The 24,461-nt window shown below is 36.9% G+C and overlaps 4 protein-coding genes and 1 pseudogene across 4 annotated transcripts; 3 read left to right on the top strand and 2 right to left on the bottom strand.

Annotated features, from left to right (window-relative positions):
• The first annotated feature begins 86 nt into the window (after nt 1–86).
• LOC125192531 (protein CYTOSOLIC ABA RECEPTOR KINASE 2-like) lies at nt 87–1,796 on the top strand. Its single transcript, XM_089065021.1, has 6 exons — nt 87–259; nt 352–532; nt 751–777; nt 875–1,152; nt 1,228–1,445; nt 1,564–1,796. Exons 1-6 carry the CDS (start codon nt 87–89, stop codon nt 1,716–1,718), a joined length of 1,032 nt encoding a protein of 343 aa, XP_088921147.1. The 3' UTR covers nt 1,719–1,796.
• Nucleotides 1,797–2,667: 871 nt separating this feature from the next.
• On the top strand, nt 2,668–5,017 carry LOC125216979 (serine/threonine-protein phosphatase 7 long form homolog). Its single transcript, XM_048118821.2, has 4 exons — nt 2,668–3,541; nt 3,623–3,710; nt 3,788–4,210; nt 4,280–5,017. Exons 1-4 carry the CDS (start codon nt 2,685–2,687, stop codon nt 4,337–4,339), a joined length of 1,428 nt encoding a protein of 475 aa, XP_047974778.2. The 5' UTR covers nt 2,668–2,684; the 3' UTR covers nt 4,340–5,017.
• Nucleotides 5,018–6,137: 1,120 nt separating this feature from the next.
• LOC148932177 (uncharacterized) lies at nt 6,138–8,804 on the bottom strand (annotated as a pseudogene).
• A 3,335-nt stretch (nt 8,805–12,139) lies between these two features.
• On the top strand, nt 12,140–16,315 carry LOC125200584 (Leucine-rich repeat protein kinase family protein). Its single transcript, XM_048098242.2, has 2 exons — nt 12,140–14,281; nt 14,677–16,315. Exons 1-2 carry the CDS (start codon nt 12,810–12,812, stop codon nt 16,130–16,132), a joined length of 2,928 nt encoding a protein of 975 aa, XP_047954199.1. The 5' UTR covers nt 12,140–12,809; the 3' UTR covers nt 16,133–16,315.
• Nucleotides 16,316–21,112: 4,797 nt separating this feature from the next.
• Nucleotides 21,113–24,259, bottom strand: LOC125219253 (uncharacterized). The gene is made up of 7 exons (XM_048121180.2): nt 23,973–24,259; nt 23,808–23,898; nt 22,635–23,477; nt 22,448–22,510; nt 22,149–22,366; nt 21,697–21,809; nt 21,113–21,347 (listed from the first exon to the last, which is right to left on the bottom strand). Exons 1-7 carry the CDS (start codon nt 24,030–24,032, stop codon nt 21,227–21,229), a joined length of 1,509 nt encoding a protein of 502 aa, XP_047977137.1. The 5' UTR covers nt 24,033–24,259; the 3' UTR covers nt 21,113–21,226.
• Nucleotides 24,260–24,461: the final 202 nt, after the last annotated feature.

Below are 24,461 nucleotides of genomic sequence, written 5' to 3'. Positions count from 1 at the left end.
TACGGCTGATATTGGCACCTTTGGGTATGTTGATCCGTCTGTGTAAGAGACTTACAAGGGCTAGTAGAACATATTCTTTTGGGGTGATGGTGTTAGAAGTATTGAGCGGTAGACGGGCAGTTGATAATAGTCGTCCAGTTGAAGAATGCATCTTGCCTAGTTGGGCTTTATATAGAGAAGCTCGTGAGATTTTAGACCTTGTTTTTCATGGAAACATCTCGGAATATAGCCTCGATATGTGTTGTAATATCGCTAAAAGGTGCTTGAATCACATACGAAAGCAACGACCAGAAATGAGTGAGGTTTTGGCCCAACTTGAGTTATCCTTACTCGCATCCCAAAATGAATCAGCTCGTTAATCGCAGATCTTGCCATTCCACTAGCTGAGTTAGAGAACGTGAAAGATTCATTTGGATTTGGAACAAGAGGAAGTACTGTTTACTATGCACACTATGGTACCGGACAAGGTCCCATGCATGTTGCTATTAAACAATGCAAGTGTCAGTTGCCAAAACAAGCATTTCTAGCACAGGTTTGACAATACCATTACTAAGTTCATGCATGAGTCTACCTTTTGATTTAAATGCATAATATTAATTCATATATTACTACTATATTTGCATCTTGAGAAAGAACATATGGTTTTGTAGGTTTTAACACTATCAAAGCTTAATCATGAAAATGTGGCAAAGCTACTTCATTTTTGTATGACAATTGATATGGATTACTATGTGTATGAGTTTTCTTCAGGAAGATCTCTACATGACATTCTTCATGGTGCACTCCTCCTCCTTATTTTTCATTCTTTATACTCATAATGACCTAATATTGTAAGTGACAAAGTTTGATCACTGAGGCTTCTATATGAACGGAGGAACTAGAAGACGTGGAGCAGCCGCGTTACTTGGAGAAAATTCCGGAATTCCCATGGGCCAAAAGAATTAAAATTGCAGTTGAGGCTGCGAAAGGATTGTGCTACATTCATGGCGAGAAAGCTCTGATTCATCGTAATATCAAATCCAACAATGTTTTAATTTTTAATGGTGGAAGTACGGCTAAGATAACTGATCTTCATATATGCAATCCATGCTCTTGTAACTATCCTCCTATTCGTGGAGAAAGGCCGCCGTGCAAACTTTATCATCCACCAGAGTATGTTATTTTTCCTAGGAATTAAGAAAAATAGTATTGTGAATATGTAGTTATAATATTATAATATGATGGCAGATATTCGAAAGACGGGGATAGTCAGGGAGGTGATGTTTACAGTTTTGGTATGGTTCTACTCGAACTCTTGACAGGGAAGAAACCACTTGATCCTACATTGCCGGAGGGAATGAACCTTGTGAGTTGGGCAACACCGCAACTAACTTACGATGAAGGGATACAAATGGTTATGGATGATAGAGTCGGAAAAGACTACCCTCTCGTGGCAGTTAAAAAAGGTAATAAAATCGTACGAATTTCAAAATTAGTTGAAGCTGACATTTTGTTTCCTAAGAAGAATAGCAGGGGAATGGTGTTATGCATTGATTCATGATTTTGATGTTTTGCTCAATACAGATGGCTGCAGTTGCTATTCATGTCTTGCAAATGAATCCATTCTTCGTCCAACAATGAACGAGGTTTTGATAGATCTCGAAGAAGCTTTACACGAAACACAAAATTATGCCGGAATCTTGAGCAACGAGCAAGGCTCTGAACAACTCTTGAATTGATACGGATCCGACTGCAACACCTTAGAGAATATGTCGGCTAAATTTTATAAATGGGGTCTTCTACAAAAATGGTTCCACCAATAGGCTAGTTTTTTTTTTAATTTATGTAAATAGGTGTTGCGCATTCTAAGAATGCGTATTTGAAATACGCATTCTAAGAATGCGTATATCAAATACGCATTCTTAGAATGCGTATATCAAATACGCATTCTTAGAATGCGCAACAAAGCTAAATCGGCAGTCAACCCAGAAAAGTCAAAATTAAAACATAATACGCATTCTAAGAATGCGTTTCTAACTTGAATTAAATTGGGCAGAAGGTCGGGCAGAAGGCATTTCTTCGATTCTGCTGCTTCGCCGCCGCCGCCGCCGCTCCTCCCGTCGACCTGCCGCCGCCGCCGCCGCTCTCCTCCCCCACGGTATGTATTACCTCAGCCTCTATCCTTGTTTCCCCTTTGGTTAGGGTTTTTGCAATCTTTTGTAATTGGTTTTTTTTTTTTTGGAAGAATTGAAACAAGAATGTGTGCATTGTGAGAATAAGTTTGTAATTGTCTTTATTGTGCATTGTTAGTTGATGATGAAGCTTCGTTTGTAATAAGTCTGTCTGTTGTTGTATGAATTTTCTCCATATATGTATTTCAATTATATCTGGAAACTCTTGAAATGGTGGTACTAGATGATTTTTTAAGTTAACATGGACTATGTTATATTGAATTCAGGGCTGCTTGTTGGTCTTAATATATCAAGATAATAAATTGTACCCTATCACTTTGGCTAGAGCACTAGACAAGTAGACATTGATCCATTCTATCGTAGATGATGAAGTAATTTGATGTGGTGGAAAGTGATTATCAACCTAGAGAAGAAAGTTTTTAAGTCTAGGCATTAGTTCAGTGGATGTTTTGCATGGTTACCTTATCAAGTATTTTGTTATTTTAGGCTTTCGCTCAGTTGTTATTTTTAGCAATGGCATCATCATCAACTGGACCGTCCCCTTTGTATTGTGGTCCCGAAGACCCGAGCGTACTTTACTTGCAACCGCATCATATAACTGAAAGTATAATCTCTGGGAATGATACCGACACCTTTCAACCACGCAAATTGGATAATAACATTTTTCAAGCTCCAATGCATGACCGAGTGTTGGGGCATATAGAGCGGATGGGTTTTGGTGGCGTGTACCGTTGTGGAAAGCCAAAAATGTTGGACGCTTCACTTATTGGGGCATTAATTGAGAGGTGGCGTCCCGAGACACACACGTTTCACCTTCCAGTTGGTGAAGCTACAGTGACCCTTCAAGATGTCGAGATGCTTTGGGGTTTAAGGGTTGATGGTGAACCAGTTATCCTTACACAAGTGAACCACACGAGAGAGTACTGGGTGGATACGTGTTTGTCGCTTTTAGGTATAGAACCTAGTCAAGCTGAATTGAAGTTGGGGGGATTTAATGCCACTACACTGAAGGATGTTGTTAGACACCGTCTTGACGACGATCTACCCGAGTATTATTACATGCGGCATGCACGTATATTTGTGCTACTCCTACTAGGTTGTTTGATCCTCCCAGACACTTCTGGGAGAAAAATTCCCTTCCACCACATTCTATTACTAGATGACGAGAATCAGTGTTCACAACTTAGTTGGGGTGCAGCAGCGCTTGCCACTTTATATCACTACCTTTGTGAAGCTTCGTGTCAAAAGCAGAAAAATATCGGTGGCCCATTGGCCCTTCTACAGATGTGGGCTTGGGAGAGGATACCCAATATTCGACCCGAGATAGTTGATAGGGTTGAGTATGATGGTACGACACCATGTGGAATAATGTAAGTTACATCTTTATTCTATGTCATTAAGTTATCTATATCACGTGTTTATAATATTTTTAAATTTTTTGGAATTATTAGGTGGAGGGGGCGATTGAATGTGGGTAGAGCCCCGCAACATGTTCAAAGTTATTATAGGGAACAATTGGCTCATTTGCACGACAATCAGGTGTCACTTTTAAAATATTTCGTAATCTTCTTTGTTGAATATTTTTCTTTTTTTAACCCTTTAACCTTTTTTTTCAGTTTATTTGGGAGCCGTATTTGGATCGTCGCCCTCTACCAGAGGAGTGCATGCGTGGGATGGATGTTTGGGCGTGCACTAACTACCTCATTTGCTATCATATTGTGGAGCCGTATTTGGGTCATCGAGTTGCACGACAGTTTGGAAACCCCCAACATATTTTTCTTAATGAGACTCAATTTCACAATTATGAGAGATGGGAAAGTACAAGGCGAAGTAAGTCATCCGTAAACTGGCTAACTCATCATGCTTACTACGTTCAGTATTGGAGGAACCGGGGAGAAATAGAACAACAGGTGTATCCAGATGCCTCGAATACTGACTACATGAATTGGTTTCGGAAAATCACTGTGACTTACATTACTAGACCCGGCATCCATGGCCAGCCAGGCATCCATGAGACTGCCTCTACACATACGATGATGGTAATATTTATTTTTTTTTGTCGTTTTTATAGTGCATTATCAGTAGAATAATGTCTTTTTTCTGTGCAGTTGGAGACGTTGGTCAATGTGTATCACTGCCTTAGCGGATCTGAGACGGCATATCATTAGGACATCCAACGTGCTCTAAACATGGTGTCGACTTGTATGACAGTATGTGGGGAGACTGAACGTCTTGATTTTGTGCCTACCCAGCGATCAACGATTGACACTACAAGACCAATCATTCACAACGCTAGGCGCGAAGGACGGCCAGGTGTCCGTATTGGCGGTCCAGGGTATAGGCGGGATGTAGGTTTCTCGCAGATGGGCGGAGGATGCAGTGACCCACCGCGTGCTTCTTGGCATGCTGGATCAAGTTCACAGATGATGGGTGACGAATATTATTCTGATGTTAACCTTGATGAATATTTTGGAGTAAGATTACAAACACAAGAGGAGGTTGAGGTTGAGGCTGAGGAGGATGATGATGCTGCGGAGGATGAAGCTGAAGTGAATGATGATGCTGAGGACAATGAGGCACGTGAGACAGCTTGGCGCGAGTCACGCACAAAGGCTCGTAATGAGTCTGGGGCGGCTTCTGGGCCAGCTTCTAGTTCTTCACTGTCCACACGAGGATTGGCACGGAATATAACAAGATTCTTTACTAGGAGAACATCCTCGCGTACATCCAAAGGAGTAGCTGCCACCAAGTTTACACCAAGTACTTACAAGTAGTAGGTGGTTGTTTGTTAGATGTAAACATTTGTGATATTCAACTTAACTACATTTTATGTAATTTTTAATCCATTCTTCCATAGTAAATAATGTCTAGTTACAAACTAAATGAAAATAGTAGTAAATAAAGTCCAACTAAATCAAAATAGTAGTAAATAAAGTCCAACTAAATGAAAATAGTAGTAAATAAAGTCTAGTAGTAAATAAAGTCCAACTAAATGAAAATAGTAGTAAATAAAGTCCAACTAAATCAAAATAGTAGTAAATAAAGTCTAGTAGTAAATAAAGTCCAACTAAATGAAAATAGTAGTAAATAAAGTCCAACTAAATCAAAATAGTAGTAAATAAAGTATAGTAGTAAATAAAGTCCAACTAAATCAAAATAGTAGTAAATAAAGTCCAACTAAATGAAAATAGTAGTAAATAAAGTCTAGTAGTAAATAAAGTCCAACTAAATGAAAATAGTAGTAAATAAAGTCCAACTAAATGAAAATAGTAGTAAATAAAGTCTAGTAGTAAATAAAGTCCAACTAAATCAAAATAGTAGTAAATAAAGTCCAACTAAATCAAAATAGTAGTAAATAAAGTCCAACTAAATGAAAATAGTAGTAAATAAAGTCCAACTAAATGAAAATAGTAGTAAATAAAGTCCAACTAAATCAAAATAGTAGTAAATAAAGTATAGTAGTAAATAAAGTCCAACTAAATCAAAATAGTAGTAAATAAAGTCCAACTAAATGAAAATAGTAGTAAATAAAGTCCAACTAAATCAAAATAGTAGTAAATAAAGTCTAGTAGTAAATAAAGTCCAACTAAATGAAAATAGTACTCCCTCCGTCCCAGAGAAGTTGGCATACTTTGAAAATGGCACGGGATTTTAGGAGGTTTTGTTTTGTGTGTTAAATGGAGAGAGAAAATATAATTTTTATATTCATGTGAGAGAGAACTTTTTCTAAAAAGGGAAATGTGACATCTTTTGTGGGACAAACTAAAAAGGAAAGTGTGCCAACTTCTCTGGGACGGAGGGAGTAGTAAATAAAGTCCAACTAAATCAAAATAGTAGTAAATAAAGTCCAACTAAATCAAAATAGTGGTAAATAATGTCTAGTTACAAACCAACAACATCAAATACTTGTAAATAATGTCTAGTTACAAACCAAATGAAAATAGTAGTAAATAATGTCCAACTAAATCACACAGTGCTCCCCGTTGTGCAGTTACGCCTGTCATGCCCTACTTGTCTACAGATCTTGCAACTCCTCTGTCGCCTGGGTTTATCAGGTTCATTTTCGTCCATCTGGTTCTGTATTCTTGCTTTTCTATACCGACCGCGGGAACGAGGAACAAATTGCCCCACTGAACACTCCAATGTCCATGGTGGTATCTCCCAGTAGTCCTGGTGCCTAAGTGAACGAAAACCAAAAGAATACTGTTTCACCCAATTTGACTTCAAATAGTTCTTACTCACAAGGCGTAGAATGTTATCTCCTCGATCTCTAGCAACTGCCGCAGCGTGAGAACAAGGCAACCTCCACATCTGCCATTTCCCACAACTACACTTTTTTCTCAAATACTTGACCTCATAAGAGTTTCCACCCTTCCCTTTGGATCGTGCCTCCGATAAGACATCATACCTGCCCGGCAGGGTGTTGACTCGTCTAACCACATGTTTTCGGCCTCTTGCATCATTTTCAGTCAATTTGTCATGCGCCCACGGAGTCAACTCAGTTTGGCATTGTGCCGCTTCTGTTGATCTTGTCTGGAACCACTTAATTGTTCTCCAAAATGTTAAATCGATACAAGCCCTAATAGGTAGATCTCTGGCTCCTTTCAAGACGTTGTTATATGCCTCTACCATGTTCGTCGTTGCTTCACCCCATCTACGACCTTTGTCGTATGCCATTGTCCATTGCTCTGCATCAATACGACCAAGGTACTCAACTGCCTCTGGGCTAACATTTCCTAGGTGGCGTCTTTTCCTGAAATATTTTCTCACCTTTGTGGCTATCCCCATTTTCCACACTAGACCCTTCACCCTCACACCCTTGTGATGCTGCAACACATTTTTCCGTACATGTACTAAGCAAAATCGGTGTATTCCTCGGGGTGGTTGTTCCCATATATCAGACTCCATTGCATTCAACATTCCTGGGTGTCTATCAGATATAATGCAAACATCTCTATCGCCTTTCATAACATGAAGTTTGATTAACTTCATAAACCAATTCCAACTATCACTTGTTTCATTATCAACAATTGCATAAGCAACAGGTAAACACTTCTTGTTTGCATCAAATCCAACAGCGCAAAGAAGTTTACCTTTGAGTCTGCCCCGCAAATGAGTTCCGTCAACTGCTAGCACTGGCTTGCAAAGCTGAAAAGCCTCCACACACGGCCCGAATGCCCAAAATACATACTTGAAAAACTTCCGTGTCTCGGTACTATGTCGTTCATCATGATGTCACTCAACTATTGTTCCACGGGTGCGCTTCTGCAACTCAATCATATAACTAGGCAAATCTTCGAATGATGACTCCCATCCACCAAAAGCAAGCTCTATAGCCATCCTCCGGGCATACCATGCTTTCTTGTATGATATTTCAACATGATACTTTTCCTTCACATCCTCAATAATGGAATTAGGTGTATACCCGAGGTCCTTTAGAATATGATGCTTAACACACAAAGCCACCATATCTGATGAGACGTTGGCGTGGTCCCTGGAGTTGGGATTACCTACACAAGTGTGTCTATCAGTCCATTGTCTGATTTCCCATTTGCGGTCGTGCTTCCTCAATATTGCCCGAAGTTTCCAAATACAACCTGTTTGATTGTGTCGTCTCCTATTTGAGCTCGTGCTCTCCGACTCTTTGGGAGGTTTCAGAGTTTTGCATTCCACATTCCACTTTGTTGGTTTACTTTCCACCACGTAGTATTCTTTTGTGGATGACTCCAACCACAAAGTAACAGCAGTCTTCAATTGTAGCTTGGTATCAAATTTGGTTCCTAACCCAATCCGTGTAGGATTCTTCTCATCCCAAAACCAACTGCTAGATTCGGAATCATCATGGTTACTTTCATAGTAGTTACCTTCTGCCGTCGGTAGAGTACGAAAATAAGATAACCCTGGATGCTCATACTCCTGCTCACTTGGCGGGACTACTGGGACGTACCTACGAGGCACATTCAATGTCTCATTGTCGGATGCATCTTGGTTTGCTTCTGATTCTTCACTCAATTCAGGTGGGGTTGTTGATTTTTCTGACACAAGGTCTTCAGATTCAGAATCGTCACTAACTTCATTATGGGGAGATAGTCCCCCATTCCCAAAACGAGACCCACCATCCCCAAAGCCAGACCCATCATCCCCAAAACCATACCCATCATCACCAACATTATCCGGATCGCGACTAACTTCATTATGTCCAGATGGCCCATCATCATATTGTACTCTATCTTGAGCTTCTCGTTGACCCCTTCTAGATTGATAGACAACGACCGTATGTGGAGTACGTTGTTGTGCTAAATTAGCTTGATAGTCAACAAATAACTCAATTTGACCTGATTGAATAGCTGTTGCAAACATATCCCTCATATATGCATCGCAAAGTCGAACGCCCACAAAGTGATATCCATTACCCACTTGAATTGCACGTTTCCATGTCAAACTAATCATATACTCACTCACATTGATTCCAATGCAATCACATATTCTGCTAACCAACTCATTATATGGAAGAAACTCATCTAAGACAAGATATGCATTTGCCACGGGTGGCTCATAAGACAAACCAATTCCTCCAATTTGTACTATTCTTCCATCCCAATATAAAAGGACACAAATAGATTCTGTGTCCATAATCCTGCAATACATACACAACTTTATCTCAAAATTTAAATACTTAAAAATAAACTATATACCAAATCTTACGAATTAACAATTCAAAAGACACTACTTACCAAATCTTAGTATTTAATAACACACATTGAACATACAATTTATACCAACAGCCTAAATTTTTTTTTTTAGCCACAAACCCTAGAATCACAATTTTCACCATAAACTATGGATATAATGTTAAATAAAGAAGAAAGCAAGTAACTTACCTTGAGCGAGAAACAATTAGATGAATTTGGGCGATTTATGCAAGAATCGAACGGAAATGTGGCATTCTTGGAAGAGATTCGCGGGCAAGGAGGCTGGAGTTCGCGCAAAGGGCAGAATGCTTCTGTTCTGGAACCCAAATTATATTCAGGTCAAATACGCATTCTAGGAATGCGTTTTTAAGTTTGAATTGACTTCTGTTTTGACTGCCGAAATCACTTAGTTGCGCATTCTTAGAATGCGTGTTTAAATACGCATTCTTAGAATGCGTGTTTAGAATGCGTATTTAAACACGCATTCTAAGAATGCGTAACACCCATTCTTAGAAATAAAAAAAAAAATCACCTATTGGTGGAACCATTTTTCCAGACAACCCCATTTATAGAATTTAGCCGAATATGTCTAAGGACCTTATCTTTAAATTATTTAGCATTGTAATCGAGTCTAGTGATTTATAACTCTTCTCGGGCTTTTTTGTCGGTTCATTCTCAAGTCATATCAAGAGAGTCGAACAACACACAATCAGTTTACTTAAATTTATATATTTCTTTAATTAGTATTCTAATCTGCTTTTTATTTATTTTTTTTATTTTATATTTTCAAATCCCTCAAATGGTGCACGGAGCAAGAAATTGTTCTCAATTTAAATATAAATAGCAGTATTGAACTTCACATTTTCTACAATAGTACAACTTAGAGCATCCTTTTTCTTTGTTCGATTATACTCAGCATTGTGTTATATATTCCTCAAAATTTCAAAACAAGAAGTCACTTATAACATTATTTAAAACTTTCAGTAAATCTCTTACACCGAAAAGAAGAAAAATTCACATTGAAAGACAAAAAAAATGTAAAAGATGGGCCTGCAGTCGATACTTCCCTTTCAAGAATGAATCTTTTATTTTTCTTAGCCTAGAGTTTGCAAGAAAGACAAATTTCTTGAGCCCATCATTTTTCCAACCAAATGAAAATAATTCAGACGACTTTTTTGGGGAGAATTTTCGTAGACTTCTTGTAGGGTTTTCAAATAAAATTGGTCAATTGTTGGGATTGGGAAAGGTGCTAAACTCATCAATTTTCATAGTGTGCAGTCTAAATTATGTTTCATGATTTGTAGATATCCCTAAACTAACAAATAAAATGCGATAATAAAGAGGTACAGTACAATAGGCATCACATAACACAGATATTTCAGATAAAAATTTAGATGAATTTGATTTGTGCTTCTTCTAATGGCACAATACAAATCACATCTCTAAAGTGTTAATTTTGACTTTCTATATTATGGTGGAATTTTTTAAGGAAATCATTATGGGATATAAATCATCAATGAATATTGGAAATTTTTATTTATAAGTTCATACTATGATTACTGTTACATTTAGGTATATTCCTTATCTCATTCATATAAGATAAGATTATATAGCTTTAAACATCACCTAATTAAAACTTGGAATGAATTTTAACAAAATATTTCAAAGCATATAACAACCAATATTCGTAATTATATAATTTAGTAATTCTTAAATTTTTGGAATCTTTGTATCCAAAAGCAAATGTAAAAATAATTAAAATAAAAAATAGAGCAAAAGTTGTGTTGGGAGTGGTGGACCTCTTTAAATTGAATGAGAATTTAAAGCTGAGAGCAGCACTATACAGGCAAAAGCTTCACTCAATAAATATTCTTTAATGCCCCCACCAACCATTTATCATTTTCAACCAACTTTCATTGTTTGCATCATTTTAATTATTATTATCATCATATTTAGGTATTTCCAGTTATCGATGTTTATGATGGAAGGGTGAATTACATGTGTTGGTTTTTAATGCATAATGAAAAATATGCATTCTTATCTCATTAATATAGTAAGTAATTCTTTTTAGGCAGTCCAATTAAGCTTTTGCTGTAGGAAATAAAACCTCCATTAGTGACCTTTTTCCTTTTTTTTACAAAATTTATTTAAATTATTAGAAAATGTAGTTTGGCCATCTAAAAATTTATAAAAACAGCTGAACTTCTAGTTTCCAATTCGACCAAAAATAGTAAGTACTCCCTTCGTCGTGAGGTAGATGTCACACTTGGGAAATGACACGGAATTTTAGGAGATGTTATGTTGTGTGTTAAATGGTAAGAGAAAATATAATTTTATAATTGAAGTGAGAGGGAACTTTTTCCAAGAGAAGAAATGTGACATCTTTTGTGGAACAAACTAAAAAGAAAAGTGTGACATCTACCTTGGGACGGATGGAGTACTTCAATATTGACTATTGAGTGTTACACTAGTACTCCCTCCGTCCGCAAATATGAGTCTCGGTTCACTTTTATTATAAAATAGTAAGAGAGTCTTATCTTTCATTAACTCATTTCACTCATATTTTATTTAAAACTGATATTACCACTAATTTTTTTCTACTCACTTTTTTTTACATTTTTTAAAACTCGTGCAGCAAAAAAAATGGAACTCCTAATAACTAATGGATGGAGTATTAATTTTTGCAATTAATTAAGAGAGACTAAAAAAGGAAAGTAGCAATGAAATAATGGAATAAAGTCGTAGCCATATACAGTAGATAGAAATGAATGAATATGCTTTATTAATTGTAATTAATGTAACAATATCTATTAATTCCCTCTATTTATCTGGTTCAGGTGCTTTGTAGCCTTCATAGGTAAATGCTGTTTGAAAATTATCCCATTCACTTTCTCACCCAAATCAATCAAATGAATAATAATTACTACAATATAAAATTATTCAATTATATAAAAACTATTTTGCCATATCATAACTCTAGAAGCTTATAAAATGATCAAATAAATGAACAATTGCATTTTCTAATTGATTCAAAAAATGGCAAGAAAAAAATTAAGTCATGAAGATGACAGAACTAATATTTTCCAACGTAGTAGTATTATTTTATTTATTTATCTCAATCTATATAAACATCGTATACTCCACGCTGGAAAAATAGTGACCTGTAGAAAGAAGCCACGTGTCCAACCTAATGAAAGCGCCAGCCCGCCTTCTCTCCTTGCTTTTTTCCACTTTACTTTTTTTTCCCGTTGATAAATGCATGACTCTCTCTCTCTCATCTACTCTGCAATAAAGTTTAGAGAGAGAGAGTGAGAAAGAGAGAGAAATGGCCCTTCAATTGGTCCACTAAAGTCCATTGCCGGAAATCTCCCACTCAATCCCCGTTTCCGGCAGGTTTCTCCGGTTAAACTTTGCCGCACCTACTCCAATTTTTTCTCTATAAGGCTCAGGCGAAGTGTTTTCTCGCATTTGAGCTTTGTCATTTCTTCTCAGATCGAAATAGCTTCTACTCCTACACCAAAATCCACCTTTTTTTCTCTGACCTCAACACAAAAAAAACGCTCTCTCTTCCTTATTCCTTTCCTTCGCTTTTAGCTTTCGGAAAAGCGCTTATACCCAGTGTGATTTGGGGGCTTCCTCGGGGGGTGTGTGTGTTGCTTTTGTTAATGTCGGGTTAATTAGGGTGTTTTTATTAATTACTTGTTCTAGGTTTTTCTGCAACCCTTCAGAGCTGAAATGTGGCGAAGCGCCACTTTTTCTATCTAAGTTTTCGAGGATTTGGGTTGTTTAACGGAATTGAAGAATTAGTTACAGTTTCAGCTCAATTTCATATTCAGCTTATCGCTTGTTTATTTTAGGTTTCCTTTTTCGAAGGGGGGGAATTCAGGGGTTGTTTGTGTTGAGTTTTTGTCAATGCCTTAACTTAACTCGTCCGATTTCTTCGAAAATGAGGAGTGTTGTAAGCCTTGTGTTTCTTTCGTTTTTCATTTGCTTATCTCCGCTTTTAGTGAATTCGTTGAGTCCGTCATTGAATGACGATGTTCTGGGATTAATTGTGTTCAAAGCTGATGTTAAAGATCCTGATGGGAAATTGGATTCGTGGAATGAAGATGACGATAGCCCATGTAACAATTGGGTTGGAATCAAATGCAACCCCAGATCCAACAGAGTCTCTGATCTTGTCCTTGATGGCTTCGGCCTCTCGGGCAAGCTCGGGAGGGGTCTTCTTCAATTGCGATTTCTGCGGAAGTTGTCGCTTGCCAACAACAATTTTACCGGGAGCTTGAGCCTCAACTTTGCTGAGCTCTCTGATCTGAGAGTCTTGGATTTGAGTGAGAATGGTTTGTCGGGGGAGATTGCTAGTGATTTCTTTAGCCAATGTGGATCTCTAAGATCCGTTTCATTGGCTAAGAACAGGTTTTCAGGGCCTGTTCCTGAGAGTCTGGGCTCCTGCTCGGCTCTTGCTTCGGTTAACCTCTCGGGTAATCAGTTCTCTGGGGCTTTGCCAGTGGGGATGTGGGCGATGACGGGGCTTAGGTCGCTTGATTTGTCTGATAATATGTTGGATGGTATAATTCCCAAGGGGATTGAAGGTTTGAACAATTTGAGGGTTATAAATCTGAGGGGTAATGAGTTCTCTGGTGAAGTGCCTTATGGGATTGGGAACTGTATGTTGTTGAGGTCAGTAGATTTGAGTCGAAATTCGTTCTCTGGTGGGCTGCCAACAACAATGCAGAAGCTTTCATTGTGCAACAATCTAGCTTTAGGTAGCAATGAGCTGACATGGGAGGTTCCTGAGTGGATTGGGGAAATGAGAAGCCTTGAGAACCTGGATCTTTCGGAGAACAATTTTACCGGCCAACTTCCGGTTTCTCTGGGGAAGCTTCAATCGTTGAAGATTCTTAATGTATCTAACAATGCCCTCACTGGGAGCTTGCCTGAATCCATGAGCAATTGTTTAAACCTTCTGGCTTTTGACATTAGTCATAATGCCTTTACGGGTGATGTCCCTTTATGGGTGTTAGGACTTGGTTTGCAGCAAGTTCTGTTTTCAGGCAACAGATTGAGCGGTAGCATTCATAATGTCTTAGCCTCTTCACCAGAGAACTCTCAGAAAAAGCTTTTGGTCTTGGATGTCTCCGGAAATGTGCTATCTGGCTCAATTCCAGCTGCCCTTGGGAATTTTGGCAGCTTGCAGTTAGTAAATTTTTCCAGAAACTCACTCGTTGGCGGGGTTCCATCAAGTATTGGACAACTGAAATTATTAAATTTTCTGGATTTGAGTGAGAATGGGTTGAATGGAAGCATTCCTTCGGAGATTGGAGGACTAACATCCCTTGAGGAACTAAGACTCGAGAAGAACGCACTGGGGGGCAACCTTCCTTTGTCAATTGGAGATTGCAGTTCACTTACATCCTTGTAAGTGTTTTTCTTGGTTTCATTATCTATCATGCTACTTAGTTTGTAGATTTCCTGCAAGTTCTTGCTTTTTAAATATCCTCGAACTTGATTCTCATTTTAGCACACTTCTTATAATTGCTGTTTTACTGTCTTAGTTTATGATGTACTGTGATTTTCCTTAAATGTATAGAAACGTGATAGAGATTTGATGTTTGTTAGGTGCTTACTGATATTGAGAACAAATGCATGATCCCATTACTGTAAGAAACAGATGTGCCTTATGGCTTGACTCATAAAATAATAAAATCCACTACATTTATGAAAATATGCTGAACTTATGCAGTCTGTTAGGCGATCATATATTCATATATGCTATTCTGTGAATGTTCGTTTATACTCTGTTTAAATTGCAGGTATCTCGCTCATAATGAAATAACTGGTCCTATTCCTGCTTCCCTTTCAAAGCTCTCTAACCTTCAAGCTGTTGACCTCTCTTTCAACAAACTGACTGGAGCCCTACCAAAGCAGCTGGCAAATCTTGTGCGCCTTCAGTTATTTAATGTTTCACACAACCAGCTACAAGGTGAACTTCCAGCTGGTAGTTTCTTCAACACCATTGATCCATCATCTGTATCAGAAAACCCGTCTCTTTGCGGATCGGCTGTCAAAAGAACTTGCTCCAAAGTCCTTCCCAAACCTATTGTCCTCAATCCAAACTCTACTGATGATACGACACCTACTACCGTTGCTCCAAGCTTTGGCCGTGGAAAGAAGATCCTCAGCATTTCTGCCCTAATAGCTATCGGTGCAGCAGCTGCCATCGTGATTGGTGTTATTACCATCACTGTTCTTAACCTTCGTGTACGTTCTTCCATGTCTCGCTCTGCAGTAGCTCTTACTTTCTCAGGCGGGGATGACTTCAGCAAGTCGCCTTCCACGGATGGAAGTTCTGGGAAGCTCGTCATGTTCTCGGGTGATCCTGACTTTAGCACGGGGGCGCATGCCCTTCTAAATAAAGATTGTGAACTTGGCCGTGGAGGATTTGGGGCCGTCTACCGGACTATGCTTAAGGATGGACGCTCTGTTGCCATCAAGAAACTCACTGTGTCTAGTCTTGTCAAGTCTCAAGAAGAATTTGAGAGGGAAGTGAAGAAATTGGGCAAAGTTCACCATTCCAATCTTGTTGCACTTGATGGTTATTACTGGACTCCCTCATTGCAGCTTATCATTTACGAATTCGTCTCTGGTGGGAATCTTTACAAGCATCTCCATGAAGAAGGCGAAAACTACCTGTCGTGGAATGACAGGTTCAACATCATTCTTGGTGCTGCAAAAGGGTTGGCTCATTTGCACGAGATGAACGTGATTCACTACAACTTGAAGTCGAGCAACATACTGATTGACAGCAACGGAGAAGCTAAGGTTGCAGACTACGGCCTAGCAAGGCTGCTGCCAATGCTGGACCGGTATGTCCTAAGCAGCAAGATCCAGAGCGCTCTTGGTTACATGGCTCCCGAATTCGCATGCAAAACTGTCAAGATTACTGAGAAATGTGATATCTATGGTTTCGGCATACTGATCCTGGAGGTAGTGACCGGAAAGAGGCCAGTCGAGTACATGGAGGACGACGTGGTGGTGCTCTCAGACATGGTGAGAGGAGCGCTTGAAGAGGGGAAGGTCGAGGAGTGCGTCGATGGGAGGTTGCAAGGGAAGTTCCCGGCTGAGGAGGTGATCCCAGTGATGAAACTGGGTCTGATTTGCACTTCTCAGGTGCCATCGAACAGGCCCGACATGGCAGAAGTGGTTAACATATTAGAGCTCATCAGATGCCCCTCAGAAAGTCAGGATGAGTTGGGAGATTCAAGCTAACTGTTAGGTGATCAAAATGTGCAAGTCAAGAAGAAATCTGTATTCTTTCTACCTTTCCATTGTAATTTGGCAGAATTTTTGTTAGATCTGTAATTCCTTTCCTCCTCCATTGTTGCACTTGGGAATTCGAATTTATTTTGCCGTTTTTGAACGTTTATAGGGTAAACGGTAGATTTTGTCTCATCGTTTGTTGCATTAGTTAGTTCTCCATTCCTCACTCATCCAATCTTGTTTCTTGTTTTGTCTGTTATCCTTGGTTCCTTTTCTGTGTGTGACAGAGAGACAGAGATGTATATATGTGTGCTTGATAAAAGAATGATATGCTAGTAAATTACTACTCCTTCCATCCCACAATAAGCGTCAGGTTTCAAAAAAATTAGTCCCCACGTTAGAGGTAAATTGAGTAAATTTCCTCAGTTTCTTAATATACGACATACGTACATGTAATCACGAATAAATATATGAATTGTTATCCAATTCGATTCGATATGATGTGTATTTACGTATGGGGCGATGTTAAGCCAATGATCTGGAACTGGTTCATTTTCTTTGAGGCTCTGATGAAATCTGAGTTGTGAATATAATAAAAAGAAAAGTGAAAGAAGGGAATGGGCAAACCATATAATTAAAGAAAGGAGAAAATGCAGGGGAATCCAACTTTATTGCTGTTACTTTTATATTTTTTTTAATAATGTCAATATTTGTTTAAATGCATTTTTTGTTGCTTAGTATTCAGACAAGTTGGAATAATATTTTTCACGCTTCCAAAGTCACATGAAGGACCTATGTTAGGTCTGAAATTCACATGTTTTTTCTTCTTCTTCTTGGTGTCTTTTTCTTGCATTAGAAACTTATATGTTTGGAGGCATATCTTTCTGCGGTTTTTGACTCTTTCTTGTCATATTAATTCTATGCAACTATTTTGTTGTTTACTCTAAGTCGTATGTTCATCTCTGAATTATTCTATGCCAATATTCATGTCCAATCATTTTCCTATCCAACTATAGTATATTATATATACACAATCTTGCATAAAAATTACCAAAATACATACATACAAATTATACAATACAAGGCTCATATTTGCTTCGATGTCACAAGCATGACCTTATCATCTTTTCTTGATGAAATGACAAAAATCTTTAATGCTGAATTTATGCCATTTTAATGAAAACATTATATAGGAGCATGTGAATTGGTGACCAAAATGAGTTGTCACTCTAAGCCTATGGTTTAAATTAAATACAATGATGTTGGCACCTAAACAACCTAACCAAATTGCATTTTCAACATTGGCTGGCATTTGTGACAATTCATTAATATATTATACTATTGTATAGTGTATTATTTATTTTATAGGTTATGTTGTAATAATAGGCATGCATTATGGAGCATGCTTGATGCAATCGATAGTCATTTAAACAATCATGTCACGCAGTGGAAATGCAATCATTTGTTTGATTTTCGATTGGATGGAAAAGGGAGAATAATAATTGAGTGAATTAAAATAGGGGACAAATTTAGTGTTGACAAAGGCATGTTTAAAGCATAAATTATAAGGTCGGAGTTTGCAAATTATTTTGTCACCCAAAATATCAATTAAACAATTTATTTACAAGTATAGCACGATTATAGTAAATCTCATGTTATCATACATGTATTCATGTATCGAATCAATCACGTATGTAATTTCCATTAAAGTTGTTTACATAAAAGAAATCCATTTGTAGTTAAACACTATTCTACTTATCCTTCTAAAAAAGAGCACCATATTAACTTTTATAAATATATTAATGATTTTTTATGAGAACTAGTGAACTACTATATGCTTTGGAATATTTTGAGCTCCTCGAGAGTCAAGAGTCAATATATTCTGTCAGGCTTCGATATATGAAGATAAAAGTGAGCAATGGGGGAAAATGATTTTAATTCAACATTAATCCCCTATATGTAGATGCTATTTGATGTTTCCCAATTAAAAAGAAAAAACTAAGAGAAGTGGAAACATGTAGACATATATAGGGCGCATTTGGTTTGAGTCATAATATATGGAGTAATTAATTACATAATTCAACTTAATTAAATGTTTAGTTTCTATGATTAGAAATACTCAAGTCAAAATCTGGTGTTTTTTTCTTCTAATTTTATGTATTTAATCATATATATTAACTGATTAGATGAAAATACAAGAAATTATCATATAAAAGAAAAAAATATATAGAATTTTCCCACGGGAAATCTTTAGAATTCCCACTGCTTAGCTTTCAATTCGCCTCTCCTCGAAGCATTTTGTTGATTACCATTCCTCGTCTCTGGGTGCCTAAGTATCCACCGTAAGCCTTTCCTCATTTGAACCTCACCCTTGGAAATTAGAAATAAGGCTATGACATCCTAAGGTGTTGCTAAATGGACTAAATCAACTAATTAAACACAAAATAAAATAATCCAAATAATCAAATCCTAAAATTCAATTACTCCATATTTGATCAATTTTATCTATCATATCCACCGAATTAAATTTCCCAAATAATATAAAGATGCACCCCCATGATAAAGTAAATCAAGAAGAATATTAGGCACATTCCAAAGCAATCTTAGGATTGTTAAAAGGAGATTTCTAATATCACTTTTCACAACTTTTTATACTTGCACTTTTACTTTGTTGGGTTATGTTTCAAGCATCTACATGTGTTTATGTTGGACCAAGAATGTATAAAAGCTTTCTCAAAACAAAATTAAAAAGTGTATAAAAGCACTTTCTTGAAGTGGGAGTGATGCCCATAATTTTTTTGTTTTATTTTCAATGTAAGCCCATGACGTTCGGTGATGAAGCATCTCCAAAAATATACTCTTCAGTTGTAATAAAATTGCCTTAAAAATAAATAGGAACTGTCACACCATTAACTGATTTATACAATTTCAACACAGCTCCAATTATAGTTATTAAAATCACAAAAAATAACCACAATAGTCCTATTCCTTTATTTTAGACTTGGTTAGTTTGTTCTGTTAAAGGCACTAATTTTAAGTGTATTAATTATAATTCCGATTAGAATATTGGTAAATAAGAAGTGGAGTAGTAATATTAAGTGTTATAATTGTGTTGGGTCTAGTATATTATTGTTATATTTTGCAACACAACAAAACCATAAAATTATAAAAAAAGATCCTAAGATTTTACGTGGAAAATGCAAAACGGGGAAAGACAGAGAGAAAACATGGCTTATGAAGCAACCAAAATAGTGAGAGATTACAAAATGGATTAGTAAAATAACATTAATCACATAACACTAATCCTGGCTCTTAATAGGATTAAGTAGATAACATAATGGGCTCAAAGGCCCAACGTAAAATTCCCGATGGCCTGGCCCGTCAACAAAGGGAAAAGGATCACAAAATAACAATTATTAAGAATAAGATACGACATTAGGTTATGGACGGATCAAAATAACAAAATGCGTCACTACTTTATGGAGTAATACCGATGTTTCAATGGCGGTTCGCCGCCGCAATTTTTGCTGGAGGAGGAGGAAGGCGGCGATGACTCCTGTTCTCTATGTTGTGGTGCTGTAAAAAGGTTGGGCTCAAGTTTTGGGCTGCAATTGTTTAAACGTTTGGGCTTGGGAATGAAAAATGTTATGGGCTGAGTACAATTTCAATATATTGGACCTTGAATTAAATTATTTAATATTAATCATGCCTTGTCTCCAACTTTCGCGTTTTCCATATTATATTGATGCAAAATGTTTGATTCTTAGTAAAATCCAACAAAGGAACAACGAATCAACTTGCCGATTCTTAGATAGTAGGTACTCATCAATTTTTAGTGTAATTTATATGGATTCATGCACTAGAATTTGAACACTTGAATACATTCTTCTTTGTCGCTTTTGGGAATGACTCATGCATTCATTTTTGCTATGCTTTTCTTTTTCTACTTGTTTTTTTTTTTTTTTCTTACTTTCTTTTGATTCTTTTTGAACTTCTTATGAATTGTAGATCAATTAGGGCTTTCTGTAACTCAACTTTAGCTTTACTTCTTAAATCTTGATTTTCTAGTTGGCCTTAAGCGACATGCATGTTATTGTCAATGTAAATTGTATAAACTCAATTAAACTAACTTGATATTCACTTCTTGTTGTTTTCTCTACTTTTTGGACTTTGTGATCTTGTAGATTGAAAACAATTTAGAGTTAAAGGCCTCATTTGGTCCCTAACATATGGCTGTTTTATCAATTTGGTCTTTAACATTATCTTTTTGATTATTTGGTCCCTCACAAATAAACTTCGACCCGAATCGGTCCTTACCGTTAAAAAATAAACGGTCAACGTTATTAATCATGTTTTGACCAAAATTAACAATTTTAATTAATATCTTTAATTATTTCAGAATAATAAAAATATCTTTAATTAATATCTTTAATATCTTTACACAATTATATTTTTATGTGTTTTACACAATTATATTTTTATTATTCTGAAATAATTAAAGATATTAATTAAAATGGTTAATTTTGGTCAAAACATGATTAATAACGTTGACCGTCTATTTTTTAACGGAGAGGACCGATTCGGGTCGAAGTTTATTTGTGAGGGACCAAATAATCAAAAAGATAATGTTAAGGACCAAATTGATAAAACGACCATATGTTAGGGACCAAATGTGGCATTAACTCAACAATTTATGATGATTCAGGAAAATGTATGATACTTTTAAGTTTTAACCACTTAGCTCTATCTTTGGCCTCAAGTTAATTTCATAATTAGATATGAAATGGTATGTTATGGCAATGAATTATTCAAAAAAATAATTCAAGATAGCAAATAATTGTACTCCATTTGTACGTAGCAAAACCTAATCAATTTATGCTATCCAAATAATCACAAAGCCAATGATTTTGTCTCTTGTTAGTTTGACCTCGTTCACTAAATTTTAATAAACTGAGAAATCAATTTTATAATCTACATACACTATGACAAGATTTAAAAAAAAACTAATTTGAAATGAAAGATTAGTGTATATTGGTAATAGTAAAGAAATTCAAGACTACATAATCCAAGTCTAGTCAAGAATATGAATGGCAGTTAGGAAGCTCAGGATAACTGGTAACAAGGTAAGTTTTCCTTTGACAATAAGAAGTTGCAAGTCGAATATATCGAAGCAGCAGCAGCCCTTATAGCTAAACCCTTCTCGAAATCTTCTGCTGCTCCTGATCTGCATTTTAACAAGAAAGATATCAATGGCAATAACACAAATTAATATTCTTCGTCGTGTATAATCGAACTGTTTTAATCATTCGACCAACTCATAAAGTTCAGTAGGATCAATGTAGGGATTCTCAAGGAGTGAAGTGAGAACATCCTTCTTCGATCATGCTACTATAGTATGTCTATATACACATTACAGATGAACCAGAAAACGCGAATATAACAGAAGCATATAAAGAATAACAACAAAGGTTGTGCCATACTTGAACATGACTCCAATTAGTAGAAACTGTTGATAGTGAGTGAGTGGTAACTTATAAAGTATAACGTTGATTATAAGAAAGTCGAAATATTACCTGTTGTCGTATCTGGGAGGAACTGCCTGCTCTGAGGGGTGATGCAAACCATTTGTGTTGAGACCAACTTCACAATGTGACTGCATTTCCTTCACTTGATTCAGCCAATTCTCCTGATAATATTCGACGAGAGTATTCAGTTTAAAATGTTCGGAAAAAGCAAGGGAAACGAAGAAATGAACCAATATATGTTGCATAGATTCACCAAATGCTGATAGCATAAGTCCACAGAAGGAATTATGATAATTAGACAACGGTCAAATGCACAGCCAATGAGACAAACAACAAATATGCCGAATGGGAATAAAAAGAGATAAACGCCTAAACAAGATATGTGAGCAAGTTGGGAATGCCTGAAAGAAGTTGTAACTTGTAAACACAGATCCAATACATGTATGCAAGAAATGCAACCTATGCATGATTCCTCGAGTAAATATGCTAAGAAGCCTCACCAGATGGCCTTCTTCTTCGGAAAGTGCTTTATCCATTTGACCAAAAAGAGTGCTCCATCTAGCAGAGTGAGCATCAGCAGTTGCTTGGTCAAAATGGCTAGTAGTAGGATTTATCATTTGTACATTATTCTCTTGGTTAGACGAAAACTCTCTGGATATCAGGAGGGGTAATTCTGTGTTAATAACTGCACGAACTCTCTTTTTACTGCGTCTAAGTGCTGCATATAAAGACCAATCTCTATCAGAAAATGTACACTGCCATTACGAAACTTTATATTATTAAAAAGACAAAACCCTGCCTGCAAGCCGCCCTCTTATATCTTGATGTAGAAGTTCCAACCATTGTGAAGCTATATTAGCAGCTGAAATCGAACCAAATCCACATCAGCTATCGAGCATAAATAATACTATTCAAAAGAAATTGTTAAGATGTTTAACTACCATATACCAAACCATAGAATCAAAACAAGAATTTGAGCAAACAACCTTTAAGTGAAAGTGAAGTAACGCTGCTAATGTTCGCTGATTCATCACTTGACAAGCAGCTGGCATTCTCTGTGCCAACTACCACAGATGAAGGTATTTGTAGTGGCAGTCTTTCATCCTCATTTTCCTTTCCATAACGTGAAGTCATTCTAGGACCATCGCCTCTTGTGATCTCCGTATTTGGATATACTGATTTTGAGAAGAAAGCATACTCCTTCATCTCCCTTCTCCCCAGTATAGCTTCTCTTCTTTCTGAGAGCTCATGTGCACCAGTCTTGATTTGATTACGTTTACTTTCGTCCTTCTTTGATCTCACTAAGGCCTCTATAATAGAGTGAACCTGTTTACTGTTTCTCACATGGTTTATAATACCGGGATTAAGCCCATTAAGCAAGCCACTTGGAGCAGCTGCTCTTGCAAATCTATCAACCTGTTCCTTCTTTGCAAGCTCCATTTTCTTCTTCATTACATCGTTGCTAGATTTCTTCCTCCCACGCACCTTTGGCACTGCGAGAGGTGGAGCTCCATACGAGCTAGACAAGTAATTATTTTGTTTCAAGCCCTTCCAGACCCTCATTGGATCCTTGGTCTCCAACGGGCCAACCGAACTGACACAATCAGAGTCATCTCGAGACCTCAAATGCTCATGCATTTTACAAGGCTCATTGTTAGAACTTGAAACATGAGCAGCATTTAGGTCCAAGTCGAACCCTCTAGCCTTAGTTAGGCCATCGTTGTGATGCAAATATTCCTTCTCAGATGCCGGGAGGTTATTCAACTCATCACCAACCACACAACTGGCAGAACCAGCTTGGACATTCAGATCAAGCACTTTTTCTCTTCCTATATGAGTTCAACCATTGCCATGTTTTAGTTTATCATCTAATCTAACATAATTAAACATAACAGAAAAGAATGAAACAAGATGTTTACCTAAATCAAAACAAACAAACAAAAAATGGGGAAACAGGAAACAATTAAATAGGAACATGTAATGCATTCCAAAATTAATAGAATTCTCTCAATCCATAACACACTCTGCAGAAATGAATCTTTCAATTCAACAATTAATTCATTTCAAATGTCCCAATTCGCATAGCAAATGTAAAAACTGAATCTTTGAACAACATCAAAGCCCAAATAAAACAGTAAAACCATTTCAAGAAAATATACCTTCGGCGCGAAAAACTGATTCAAGATCGCGCATTTTCACTCTCTTTTGAGAAGATTCGGAGGTTTCTTCAATTTCCATACAACCCCTCTTCTGTTCCAACCAAATCAAAACCCAATATCAGTTTCACAAATAAAGAAACCGAAATTAGTTCAAAAAAATCCAACCTTTAATCCAGATCTGTGAGCTATTGGAGACTGATTCTTCACCGAACCCTCACCATCCATGATAGGAAAAGATCTTTCAAATTAATTTCAAGAATTTAAAGGCGCTCTTTGCTGAGTAAAAACCTCAAATTCAAACCGAAAACTTTCTATTTTAATCGGTCGGACTAGGGAAACAATGGCAAAATTTGAAAATGGTCAACGGGGTTATGACTGTGACTCTCTCAATTTGAGAGATGTGTATCGGATTTTGAATTGCAGAGGGAGCGCGCTGAGAATTAAAGAAGGCGCTTTGGTTTTATTTGGTTTTTGCTTTTTTTTTTGGTGTATTCAGATTTTTAAATTCAAATGGAAGTTCGGACAAAAGGTGGCTTTGCCGCGAATTTGCAGTTTGGTCCTTCCATCCTTACATTTCTTCACATGTCTAATTAAGTAGGGTTGTCACATTGTGCGAGTTGAGTTAATATCGTAGTATCATCAATTTAATAATGA

This window comes from Salvia hispanica, chromosome 2, assembly GCF_029641045.1.
Source record: "Salvia hispanica isolate PSC_SH4W2 chromosome 2, Shi_PSC_v1, whole genome shotgun sequence".
NCBI lineage: Eukaryota > Viridiplantae > Streptophyta > Magnoliopsida > Lamiales > Lamiaceae > Salvia > Salvia hispanica.
The sequence above is the reverse complement of the archived record's forward strand: the minus strand, read 5'-3'. Positions and strand labels throughout refer to the sequence as shown.